The sequence below is a fragment of the Olea europaea genome, chromosome 13 (genome assembly GCF_002742605.1).
Source record: "Olea europaea var. sylvestris chromosome 13, O_europaea_v1, whole genome shotgun sequence".
Taxonomy (NCBI): Eukaryota; Viridiplantae; Streptophyta; class Magnoliopsida; order Lamiales; family Oleaceae; genus Olea; species Olea europaea.
Genome location: NC_036249.1, coordinates 3,984,821 through 3,997,608, shown reverse-complemented (window position 1 = coordinate 3,997,608; position 12,788 = coordinate 3,984,821). Strand labels below are relative to the sequence as shown.

The 12,788-nt window shown below is 35.8% G+C and overlaps 1 protein-coding gene, 1 long non-coding RNA gene and 1 pseudogene across 2 annotated transcripts in view; 1 reads left to right on the top strand and 2 right to left on the bottom strand.

Moving 5' to 3' along the window:
- Positions 1 to 895: 895 nt before the first annotated feature.
- On the bottom strand, positions 896 to 2,781 carry LOC111408327 (annotated as a pseudogene).
- Positions 2,782 to 6,725: 3,944 nt separating this feature from the next.
- Positions 6,726 to 7,505, top strand: LOC111407317. Its single transcript, XR_002705085.1, has 2 exons — positions 6,726 to 7,212; positions 7,326 to 7,505. It is a non-coding gene; the product is annotated as an uncharacterized LOC111407317 (long non-coding RNA).
- Positions 7,506 to 8,452: 947 nt separating this feature from the next.
- LOC111407316 (protein kinase PINOID 2-like) overlaps positions 8,453 to 12,788 on the bottom strand; it is a 7,415-nt gene continuing 3,079 nt past the window's right edge. Inside the window, exons 2-3 of the mRNA XM_023036729.1 lie at positions 9,189 to 9,466; positions 8,453 to 9,099 (exon numbers count right to left, since the gene is read on the bottom strand). Of these exons, the coding sequence (XP_022892497.1) occupies positions 8,774 to 9,099; positions 9,189 to 9,466 (604 nt within the window). The 3' untranslated portion in view covers positions 8,453 to 8,773. The remainder of the gene's footprint in view (positions 9,100 to 9,188; positions 9,467 to 12,788) is intronic.

Here is a 12,788-nt window from a genome sequence, read left to right as displayed (position 1 = left end):
GTTCTCCAATGCCTCAATAATGAATTTCTCTCGAAGAAGATCACAACATTTAGAAGATGCTCCAACCTTATTTACCACATTAGCAACCACACGAAAGAAAATAGTAATCAATATATTCTTCTTTGCCACAGCTACAAAAGCTAATTGCAGTTGATGAGCAAAACAATGAACATAAAAGATACAAGGAACAAAAATGATACGGGATTAATCCAATGCACTTTGTTGGGAAAAATAAGAGATTAAGCCATAATATGAAGTAATTGATCACAAGAACAATGAAATTTTGCAGAGAATGAAGATTTTATTATAATATGGAAAACGAATTCAAAGATTATATATTTACGTGTTTTTAAATCCTTTCTAAATCATAATGAAGAGCTAACTATATATAGAGGATGTCCAAACCCTCATAGTAAAGTTGTAGTTGAAGTAGAATGTAAGAAACAAAGTGCAAAGTGGAGTAGAGGAGGAAAAATTGTGCAAGAGCCGAAACAGACTAGTGGTGCTACGGCACCACAGGCCTGGTGCTGTGACGTCGCAACATTGGTGCCACGACGCCCACTTTTGGGTCCTTTACTCCAAAATCTTGATTTTCTTCGTCCCAATATCCTCTTCAAGTCCAACACAAATTCCTACTCCCAATGAACTTCCAAAGAGAACTTCAATCAGAATTTGCCTAGTAAATTTGAACAGGATTTCATAATAGTATTCCAAATAGCATTTTCCCTAATGTGTGATTTAGTTAGAACTCTCAATTATATTTAACAAAGAATTCGGATCACAACCAAATTCTAATATTTGTCATCTATGGTAAAGCTATGATTGGCTTACTAGTTTGTTCCTCCGAGGATATTTACTAATTGGTAACGGATAAATTTTGCATTACTGCCCAGCGTATTGGTATTGTCCAGAGTATCATGTAATGGTTTCTTTTGCATTCTGAGATTCTACCCGTTTCTTCCCTTTTCTTTTTCTCCCTAACATTGAAAGGATTCTCTGAATTGTTATATGGAACATTTTAAGTGATTATGGACTTAGGAGGAAATTATAACCTGTCAACATATTCTTTTAACAGCTCTTTTGCTTGAACCAATCAAGATCACGATCAACGCTTTTCTTACTACATGTAGTGAAACACAAAGCAGTCACACGAAGAAAGAAATAAGCCAGTGAGAACATGTATTCAGCAGTAACAAAATACTCATAATCCATGACAGATGAAAGGAAAAGTGAAAATAAAATATTTATAATCTAGAAAATAATCATTAACCATATCTTATAATCAATAATCTAACAAATGTATAGTGATTTGTGATAAGCAAAGGGAGAGACTCATCAAACACCTGACTAATAGAATGGCTATTTTAACATTCTTTTCAAAGATAGAATCAAAACAAAACCTGAAAACAATATATTCTCCATATCAGGCTTTAGAATATGGAAATTCTAATAAAACTGCCAAACCTTTACCTTCCCTAAAAATATTAGGCTTGGTTGCATTTGCTGGCTCGAGCAGGCGAAAGAGATCGAATGCAAAGAGCCGACTATAGCTGAAACTTCCCTTGGTCTAAGTTCTTTCTGCAATGTCCTTCAAAATGCCATCAATCTCTCCTTCCCTGGATGCAAAATCAACTATGGTACTGGCATTTTGTGCACGAGCCCATTCTTCCATTTTTTGTGCATCAGCCTGAAATGTAGTACTCGAACCCTTAATACGCGCATCCACAAAAAGACCATAACTGATACAACTTGAACCAGTAAAAAATACACGTTGGTAGTTTTTGTTCTCCTGCAAATAAATGATATGACAGATAGAATAATGAGATTCTCAATCAACTGATTACAAGTTAGTGGCTTGGTACATCCCTATCAAAATGCACATGAGAGCCTGTCAATTTTTGTTTTCCCCTCTGGAGAAGAACATTTTGTCCCTGCACTTCCAAAATACTTGTCATGTTCATTATTTTCAGCACTGACTCACCGGGAACCTTTATTTTATTTTATTTTCCTTTTCCCCTGAATCCAATAACAAATGCTTCAAAATTCACTTACATTCAGAGACAAAATATGGGAAAATGGAAAATGGAGGATACATGCCTATATTGATCAGGATCCTCATTCAAAGGTTCGATGTAAGCTTTAAGAATAGTGGCTCGATCTTCATCACTTGGGTACCTATCCATGAGTTGATGATATACAGTGACGAAACCAAGTGCAAACAGGGCCACACGAATGTTGCTGTATGATAAGTTTGTTGGATATTGGTTAAATAAATCGAGAATTGAAAAATCGATTAAAGTTCGTATCGACTTCGGCCAAATACTCAAAAGCTCGACTCAATCCGTTTAAGCAAAATTGTTTGCCAATTCGCCGCTTTCATGGTCAATAAATAGGACCCTTTGGGTGTCCTATTCCACACAATCTGATATGCAAAACGTCTCTCATCCTCTCTTCTGTCCAAAATCAAAATCATTTCATTTATTTTGATTTTCTTTCATTTCATCCTTAGAGTACATAAGCCTAAATTTGGTTCGTTGTACTTGTGTTTTGGAGTGCTACAAACACAAGTGTAGCCGTTGTATCTTGGGAGTCGATTGCCGAAATCCGTAGACACCGTTGCGGGGCAAATTCGACTTAAGGACAAAGAGTCCAACTCTTGCCTCGGCTTTGTCACCATCATTATACTTATTTCGGCATCACTATTCACAAAAATCATCCAACAAAGTTCTTGTAATACAGTACTGTATATACTCGAAATTGAGCAACAATGTCATTTAACATAGCTGGAAAAGATTAACAGAATCACTAAGATTTACCATTTTATTCCAAATATTCATAAATTAAGTTGGAAAATGTTCTTGAAAATTTTCAAGTCTCTCCTAGAAAATTAACAACTTGTTCAGAATGCCTGGATGGTTCAATATTCTTGTAAAATGAACACTTTGGAACAGAAAATTGTATCTTTTTCTCACTAAAAGTGATATCTATTGGAAAAATTGGCCGACTTTGGCACGAGTTTTGAGTGGAACCCAGTTGTTCAATTTGGAAGATGAAAGTTGATTTGTGTTCTCCTCCGTGAGTACATCGAAATCATATACTTACTTGCCAAAGTTGATGCTCGGGTGAATGAGAAATTGAGGCTCAAAGTGTGCCACTCAAAAGGGAGTTTAGATGGGAAAAATGAATTTGTCCCACATAGGAAAAAGATGAGGAACTCCAAAGGTCATTGCCATTAATGGTAGCCTAGCCTATAAATAGTGGCTCATTTTCCTCATTTCAACACACAAAAAAAAAAAAAAAAAAAGGAAAAGCTTTCAATATAGAATACACTAGAAATTCATTTGCATAGAGTTCTCTCTTGGTGGTTGTGTAGTTCAGGCACTAGTTCAGTTCGCCGGAGTGGTTTTTGCGGTGCTCGGAAGCTACTGGTTTTATCCACATACACTGAATTTCCTACAATATATCCATGTAATTTCCTCGTAATTAAAAATGATAATAAAATTACCCGTGGCAGTGGACATGCAGTGAGCTGTCATACGAGGACTAGAAGCTGGAAAGTTAAGTGAAAAAATGTTTGCCACGAAATTTGAATGCATCAAAATTGCTACCGAAACTACGAGTCAAATTCTTGTCTGAGGATTGAGTTATTCCCATGAACGATACTGAAGCTATGTACGCTATTTATTATATGTAGAAGAAAGTAACAGAATTGATTGTTCTTTCTGCATAGAGAAATTTTGGTTTAGAATAGGAAATGGATTGTGAAAGTGTAAAAGGCATGTTTCACTGAATTGGAAACTCTGGAGTTATTTAAAAGAAGTGCTACTTTGTCTTTTTTAATTGGTTTGGTGGGCCACATGGCAACCACCAATTGGTTATTTGACTAAAATGAGGATTGTGCTTCTTCAACTCCATTGTGAAGCATTGGATCATAATATGTGAGGAATACACATGATTTTTATGACTCTTGTGCTACCCGTTTTTAGTGGCAAGAGAGTTCTCATTCTTTCTGTACATCTTTAAAAAGTGGCTCTCTCTCTGTCTCTCTGAAATTCTTCCAATTTCTATTATGTTTCGCTATGATTATTGGAGAGGTTAAAGAATTGTATAACCCTTGTGTTATAGACTTGAAAGAAAGGTTTCGGTCTGTTATTTTTGACCGTGGTGCACTAGTTTAGCTGTGTTAGTTCTTGTCAAGTTTAGAGTTGATTCTTGTATCTGGTTCTTGAGATCTTTGTGTGATCTATGATTAGAACCTTAAGAGAAAGTCAGATTGGTTCCTTTGTACATTGTTCTCTTTGGAAGGCTAGTTTTACATAGTGGATTGGGCTGATCGTGAGCCCCCCAGATTAGCCCTTATTTGGGTGAACTGGGTGACCATTTTTGGTGTTATTATTCTTTACATTTTCTTCATTTTATTTACTATTTGAGATGTGTGATTTTTGCCGAATGATAGATGTTTTTGGTTTGACTGAGTGACTGAAAATATAAGATCATTGAGGTAAAATCAAATCTGGGACCTAAGAAAAATGGGTTGTACTACCTAATGGGTGAGGCAATTACTTCACAAGAAGCTAATCACCTTATTGTTACTGATGAAAAATCTAAATTGTGGCACAAAAGAATGGGGCATATAGGAAATAAATGTTTGAAACATTTTGAGTGACCAAAAGTTACATGATAAAGGTCTTATTAAACCTTTATATTTTTATGAGACTTGTTTGTTGGGAAAGTCTCACAGGGTGTGTTTTGAGGTGGGTTCACATATAGCGAAAAGACATTTGGATTATATCCATGCAGATTTGTGGGGGCCTGAAGAGCATCCCAGCTTTGGTGGAAATAAGTACTTTCTATCCTTAGTAGATGATTACTCTAAAAAAGTATGGGTTTATCCCCTTAAAGGCTAAATTTGAGACTTTTCATAAATTTCGGACTTGGCTTAAAATTGTGGAAAATCAATTGGATAAAAGGTTAAAAACTCTAAGAACGGATAATGGTATAGAGTTTTTAACGCGGAATTTGATAACTTTTGTAAGCAAAAGGGAATCATGAGACAAAGGACGGTTAAGTACACACTTCAACACGATGGGGTAGCGAAAAGAATCAATAAGACTTTGATGAATAAGGCTAGGTGCATGTTAGTCAGTTCAAGACTTGCTAAAGGGTTTTGGGCTGAGGCATTATGCAAAGCAGCATATTTGATTAATAGATATCTATCTAGTTATGTCGAGTTTAAGACTCCTCAAGAACTATGGACAGGGAAGCTACCAAATTTAGCACATATTAGAGTGTTTGTGTATATGGCATATACACGCCAAACTGAGGGCAAGTTGGTGCCTAGGGATATTAGACGTGTTATGCTAGGCTATCCTAAGGGGATTAAAGGTTATAGGTTGTGGATTTTAGGGGAACTTGATATTAAGATCATTAACAGCAAAGATGTTATGTTTAATGAATCTTAAATGCCTTGTTTAAAATTCAGAAAACATGATGATTCTCAGGAAATTGAATCTCACAAGAAATTTCAGAATGAGGTGAAGTTGGCAAAATATGACTTCACTCATTCCGATGAGAATGAGCCTGTAATTGATGAGGTTGATGTACCTCATGGTGAAAATGAAAAAGAAACTAACACCCCAATAATTGAAGAGAATTCTATCCAGCATTACAAATTGGTTAGGGCTAGAGGAGTTTGGTTAATTTGCCTAATGGTCAAAGAACGGTACAATGTAAGTGGATTTACAAACTGAAAGAGGGGTTTGACTATATTGAGATATTTTTCCTTGTCATTGAATATAAAATAGTAAGATTCAATTCAATTGTGAATTTGAACCACTAGATGTTAAAACTGCTTTCCTACATTGGGAATTGAGGGAAAATATCCATAAGAGTCAACTACTAGGCTTTGAGGTGAAGAATGACATTGTTCGTAAATTGAAAATGCTTGATAGGTTGATCCTTAAAGGATGTGTGGATGTTGACTTTGTGCGTGGCAAAGATCACATGAAATCCATTATTACCTACTTCTTTACACTGGAAAATGACTACATAAATCTGAAAATTGTGAAAGAATGGATTTGGTTGAAAGGGATTTTGTGTAATTTGAATTTTCTGCATGATACTTGCATTAATCTCATTGTTAGTCTTATAAATTTTGCTCATTATGAGAGGTAAACATATGTTAAGGCGAAGTATCATCTTCTAAAAGGATAAGATAGCTTCAGATGAAGTTAAATCTTGAGAAAACTCAAGTTGATGTATGTCCATTTGATATGAGACTTAAAATGCTTTCAACTAGTATGTTTAAATTTTGGTTTATCAATTCCGTTTATTGATAATGGATAATTCTTTTGTAGGTACCGGGCAATGATGATGATCAGTCTTACTATGTAAACCATGCAACTAAGAGAGTCGGTGTATTTAGTGAAACAAGGTGAAGATTGAAAGTGTAAAAGGCGTGTTTCATTAAATTGGAAACTTTGGAGTTATTTAAAAGAAGTGCTACTTTGTCTTTTTTAATTGGTTCGGAGGGCCACATGGCAACCACCAATTAGTTGTTTTACTAAAATGAGGATTGTGCTTCTTCAACTCCATTGTGAGGCTTTGGATCATAATGTGTGGCTAGGATTTAATCTTGATTACATATGGTTTTTATGACTCTTGTGCTACCTATTTTTAGTGGCAAGAGAGTTCTCATTCTTTCCGGAGATTTTTAAAAGGTGGCTCTCTCTCTCTCTCTCTCTCTCTCTCTCTGTGTGAAATTCTTCCAATTTCCATTATGTTTCACTGTGATTATTGGAGAGGTTAAAGAATTGTATAACCATTGTGTTGTAGACTTGAAATAAAGGTTTCAATCTGTTATTTTTTAGCGTGGTGCACTAGTTTAGCTGTGTTAGTTCTTGTCAAGTTTAGGGTTGATTCTTATATCTGGTTCTTGAGATCTTTGTGTGATCTATGATTAGAACCTTAAGAGAAAGTCAGATTGGTTCCTTTGTACATTGATCTCTTTGGAAGGCTGGTTTTACATAGTGGATTGGGCTGATCCCGAGCCCCCCAGATTAGCCCTTATTTGGGTGAACTAGGTGACCATTTTTTGGTGTTCTTATTCTTTACATTTTCTGCATTTTATTTACTGTTTGAGATGCTGTGATTTTTGCAGAATGATAGATGTTTTTGGTTTGATTGAGTGGCTGAAAATAAAAGATCATTGAGGTAAAATCAAATCTGGGGCCAATAATCCCAACAGATTTCCATTTCTAAGAAAATGAAATTGAAGAGTGGATTTAAGAGATTATCCATATTTTGTTGTTGCTTTTTGTTTGCAGATTGAAAGCCAATCTGCAGTTGACACATAGTTGAAATGAGATGCTGAGCTATCATTGTTGAGCTTGGATATTCTCAGTTTTTGAGTTTATTTTTATTTTTGTTTGTATAACATAGGACATGGGTGTGTGGTTACGGTTGTTTGAGTAATATAATTAAATCCTTGAAGATTGTTCTTTAAATATCTTTTCAATTGCTTAATTAAATCCTTGAAGATTGTTCTTTAAATATCTTTTCAATTGCTTATTTGTACGAAAATAACATTTTAGTAAGAGACTTGCTAGAAAAACAGAGGGCCTGACGGGCCCCCTGACCGAACCCCACCCATGGCGGGACCGGGGCCTGTCAGCCCTATTTATCTAGCAAATTTCTTTTAGTGATCCTGTGTTATTCTTCTTTACACTTCCGCTTGCATAATTTTGCCTACCACTTGTCTGAATTTTTCTGGTACCTAGACTCAGCATGTTGACCTTAATTGACACTGTTCACTTTCGATTGTAAATGTATTATCAAACAAATTAGGGTGTTTTTGATGACAATGATCGTAGTTAAAGCGGATGTTGTGAACAATGGAACAATGAAGTTGGATGAAGAATTATGAAGACTCTGGAGAAAAATGGAAAGCTGGAATTCAAAATGTGGTAGACTTAAGAGCAAAAACTTGTTCTTGTACAAGTTATGTTAAGCTGTGAATATAATTATCCATTTAAAAAGTAGAAATGGGCTAAAATGACAGTTTTTTGCTCTTTTAATTATTTTTACTCGTCAAGCTTCTTCTTTTAATGCCTTTTATATTTTGTGATCAAATCATAGATGTACTTTACTAATATAACAGACAACAAATACTGATACTGGAGTTTAAATCCTTCAACCATATATATTTAACAAGATTCTCTTATTCTAAATATAAGTTGAGTCAGTTGTCTTATCTCAAGTGATACTAATCACTGAAATGCTTGCTCAAATAAATTAGCAATGAAGGATTTTTGCAAACCGAAATCTCATTTTTTTTAAGCACTCTACGTTGGACAATCAATTTTGGATAGCAGATCTCAATTTTCTTGATAACCAAAATAATAATAATAATAATAATAATAATAATAATAATAATAATAATAAATAACAGACTTAAGAGGGGTTCAGCCAGACCTTCAGCTAAAGTGCACTATGAGTTAACTTTTAGTAGTTACAATTAAAAGTAGTCGAAGTGACTTGGGATTTCATACGCTTCATTCCTTTCTTTCTTGCTTAACTTTTGTATGTTTGGTTTGCACCTAACTTTTCGATGATTATAAGGGACCTCAGGAGGTTTAACGGTCCTGATCAAAGCCCAATTCACTCCCTTGAAGAATTCATGCCTCTTTATCTCAACAGAGCCCTTTTGGATTCCAATTCTTTTCTTGGGGTTCTTCACCAGAAGCCTGTTTATTAAATCCTGGACTTTCACCAATTATTCATATTCTTTGCTACTACTGATTCCCACTCTTGGGAAGGTCAATGATTGCTTCAATATATTGATGAGAGTTTTCTCATTGTTCTCTCCTTTAAACGGTGTCATACTGTACAAAAGTTCGTATAGAAACACCCCAAATGTCCACCAATCTACTGCACTTCCATGTCCTTGCCCGGAGATGACCTCAGGTGCCAAGTACTCGTGTGTTCCGACAAAGGATTTTGATCGAGCATTAATAGGTTCTGCTACTAATTCAGAATTGTATTGTTGAACATCCTTCAGTTTTGGAATTGTTGGACCTTGAGTTCTGTCTTTTGTTAGACCTGGCGAGAAAAAACGTAGTTTGATAATAAAATTATATAAAACAGTTGAGAAGTAATTATAATTTAATAATATTATGATGTTATAATACCTTCTTTCATGGAAGTTGAAAAACATGAGAGCATTGGCTGTATAGGCATGGCACAGGAGGGAGTTGAGCACACGGGATTTTTATTAATGGCAGCTTCTTGTTCAAGTTTAGATCTTATGAGTTTGGGGACACTTTCACATTTGAGAGAGAGATCAAAATCTGAAAGCATAATGTGACCATCTCCTCTTACAAGAACATTTTCTGGCTTAAGATCTCTATAAACAATGCCCAACATGTGGAGATACTCTATGGCCAAAAGAGTTTCTGTTGCATAAAACCTGAAATGCATGTATGAAAATGTACAATACACTAGATTAAGGAACAACTTTCTAATTATCTGTTAATTTGTTAATGAATACTTAAAAATATATAGACACAAACTTCCATCTAACTTTGCTATGGTAAAGCTATTTAGAATGAAAAAAAAAAAGTTGAATCAACATCATCGTTCTTAATTTCGGACTTGACTTTGTTTATCTATCGATTATTTATCCAGCACTATGTTTTCTATGGATACATCAACATACATTTACCATATTCCCCAGCTACTAGAGGAGTACGGGGAGACTTGCGCGCATTTTGTTTAGGTATGCACCACTAGATTGCTTTTCAGGGTGGGTAGATCATGCAGAGTTTTTACCCCTTGTCAAAGAAAATTGGGAAAAGAGAACTAGAAGCTCAGGCTTATTCAAACTTGGAGAAAAATTGAAGAGGTTAAAACCAATTTTGAAAAAGTGGAACAAAGGTGATTTTGGGAATATCAAATGTCGCATGGTGGAGTTGGAAGACAAAATTGTCAGGCTGGAAGATCAAGTTTTAAATTCCGTTAATGCGTAGGATGAAAGGGAATTAATTGCAACAAGACTTGAATTGAAGGATTGGATTCGACAAGAAGAAATTTTCTTGGCACAAAAAACCAAATTGAAATGGTTAAAAGAGGGGGATGCCAACACTAAGTTCTTTCATGTGTCAATTGCCAAACGTTGGAAAAAATCTTGGTATTGTAGCATGACTTTACATGATGGATCAACACTTGATAGCCCACAAGCGTCCATGATGGAGCAGTGAAGTACTTTCAAGTGTTACTAACGACTGATAATGTCATACGGACGATTGAATTATTGAACGCACTGATTACACTGAGCATATCATTGGAAGATAGTATTAGATTGTGTGAGGCTCCTTCTCGCGAGGAAGTAAAATTTGCAATGGATTCATTCCATAGGATAGTAGCCCTGCCCTGATGGTTTCTCATCGAGTATTTATATGAGTTGTTGGGATATCGTTGGAGAAGATGTTTGGGAGGCTACGGTAGATTTTTTTGGTGATTCAATGCTCGCCAATTTTTGCACATCAACTTATATTGTTCTCATCCCAAAAGTCAAGGTTCCTAGCAACTTTGGAGACTTCAGACCCATTAGCTTATGTTCGATGATCTACGAATGCTTTGCCAAGGTAATGGTTAACAGATTGAAACCTTTACTTCATAAATTTATCTCAAAAGAACAAGGGGCTTTCATAGCGGACCAAAGTATTTTTGACAATATTGCCTTGGTATAAGAGCTACTTCGAAGCTTTAACAAGAAGATACGAGGTGGGAATGTAATGCTTAAAGTAGACATGATGAAGGCGTGTGATAGGATTGAATGGAACTTCTTGATGGCAACCCTAAACTCTTTCGATTTCTCTACACGATTTTTCCAATTAATACAAAACTGTATTGTCGCACCTTCATTCTCGATGATGATGCATGATACTTATCGTGGATTTTTTCAAATCTTTCTGGGGAATCTGTCAAGGAGATCCTCTCTCTCCATATTTGTTTATTATTGCAGAAAAGACTCTTACATGCATGCTACGATAGGCTTGTTTGGAACAATGCATTGTAAATTACTCTCTTCCTGCTGGAGCACCTCGTATCTCTCACCTATTATATGCTGACAATCTAATTATTTTTTGTAATGGCAATAAAGTGTTTATTAAAACAGTGGTAGAGATCTTAGGCATTTATGAAAATATGTCGGGACAGAAAGTAAATCATAGGAAATCAACTATATTTTTCTTGAAGCACATATCCTTGTCGAGAAAGAATGAAGCACTCTAGTTGAGTAACTTCACACAATGGTCTTTTCCAATTACTTATTTGGGCATTCCAGTATCTCCAGACTGTTTGTGTATCAAACATATTGAGCCGCTAGTTATGAAGGTGAGAAAGAAAATATCTATCTGGAAATTTTTACTCTTATCAGCTGGAGGAAGATTAACTCTTGTTAAGCATGTTCTTTCAAGCATGCCTATACATATCTTATTGGTCATGTGCATACCTAAAGGGGTTATTCATCAGATTCACTTATTTAGAGAGAGGTAGCTAGCAAAGCTAAGTGGCATTGGGTGAGCTTTGGAAATATTACCAAACCTTTATCAGAATGAGGCTTAGGCATCTGAGACTTAGCAGAAGTAAAAGTGGCTCTTAAAACAAGATTTGCTCGAAAAATTTGTTTTTCAGATTCACTACTAAAGGAGTTCCTAAAAGCAAAATATTTTCTTCACAAATCATACAATGAGATTCAGATATCAGCTTTGAATTTACCATTCTGGAAGAGCATTGCAAATTTGATACCTATGGTAATTGAAAATTCGGTGTGGCAAATCAAAAGCGGAGATGTTAATTTCTGGTAAGATATTGGTCTGGTATAGGACCGCTATCAAACTTGGTGGAGGTAATGGAGCCTAACTTGAGGTTAAATGTTGTGGTGACCTTAAGGGGGTGGAATGAAGATGTCTTGTCAGATCTAATTGGGGGTGATTTAGCTAAAGCTGCAATAGAACAAGTTCCAAGATTACGTGAAGGAGTGGATAAAGTTTATTGGAAACCATCTCTAGATGGTTCTTTCAGCACTGGAAGTACTTGGGAGATTATTCGAGCCAAACAAGAGTGTGTAGATTGGGATAAATGGGTATGGCACCCTTTAATTCCAAAAAAAAAATATCCTTCATCACTTGGAAAGCTATACATAATGCGCTCGGTATGGATGAAAGAATACAAATGGTGGGGATCTCCTTAGCATCAAAATGTGTATGTTGTGCTATACCTCATATTGAGTCCCTCGACCATTTGTTGGATGGCAGCAACCTGGCAAATTTCCTATGGGTATAGATACAACGGCTATAGGCATTTCTCGCATTACATTGATGGGTTAGAGGCAAAGAATGAACCTTTGGTACTATACCTCATATTGAGTCCCTCGACCATTTGTTGGATGGCAGCAACCTGGCGAATTTCCTATGGGTATAGATACAACGGCTATAGGCATTTCTCGCATTACATTGATGGGTTAGAGGCAAAGAATGAACCTTTGGTTCTCTAAGGCATCAAGGACGTCCCAAGTAAGCATGATTTTTGGCTTTTCTCCTGTTCTAATTTTCTGGGCTATTTGGACAGCAAGGTGCCGAAAAAAGATGGAAGGAGTGGCTATTAATTGTGTCAAATTTGGGCTTCAGAGAAATGGTGGATGGGTGAACTATATGCTAATGCGGCTAAAGTAACTAGGCTATCTTTGTCTGATTACATTGCATTACGAGCTTTGGGAATTCAGATTC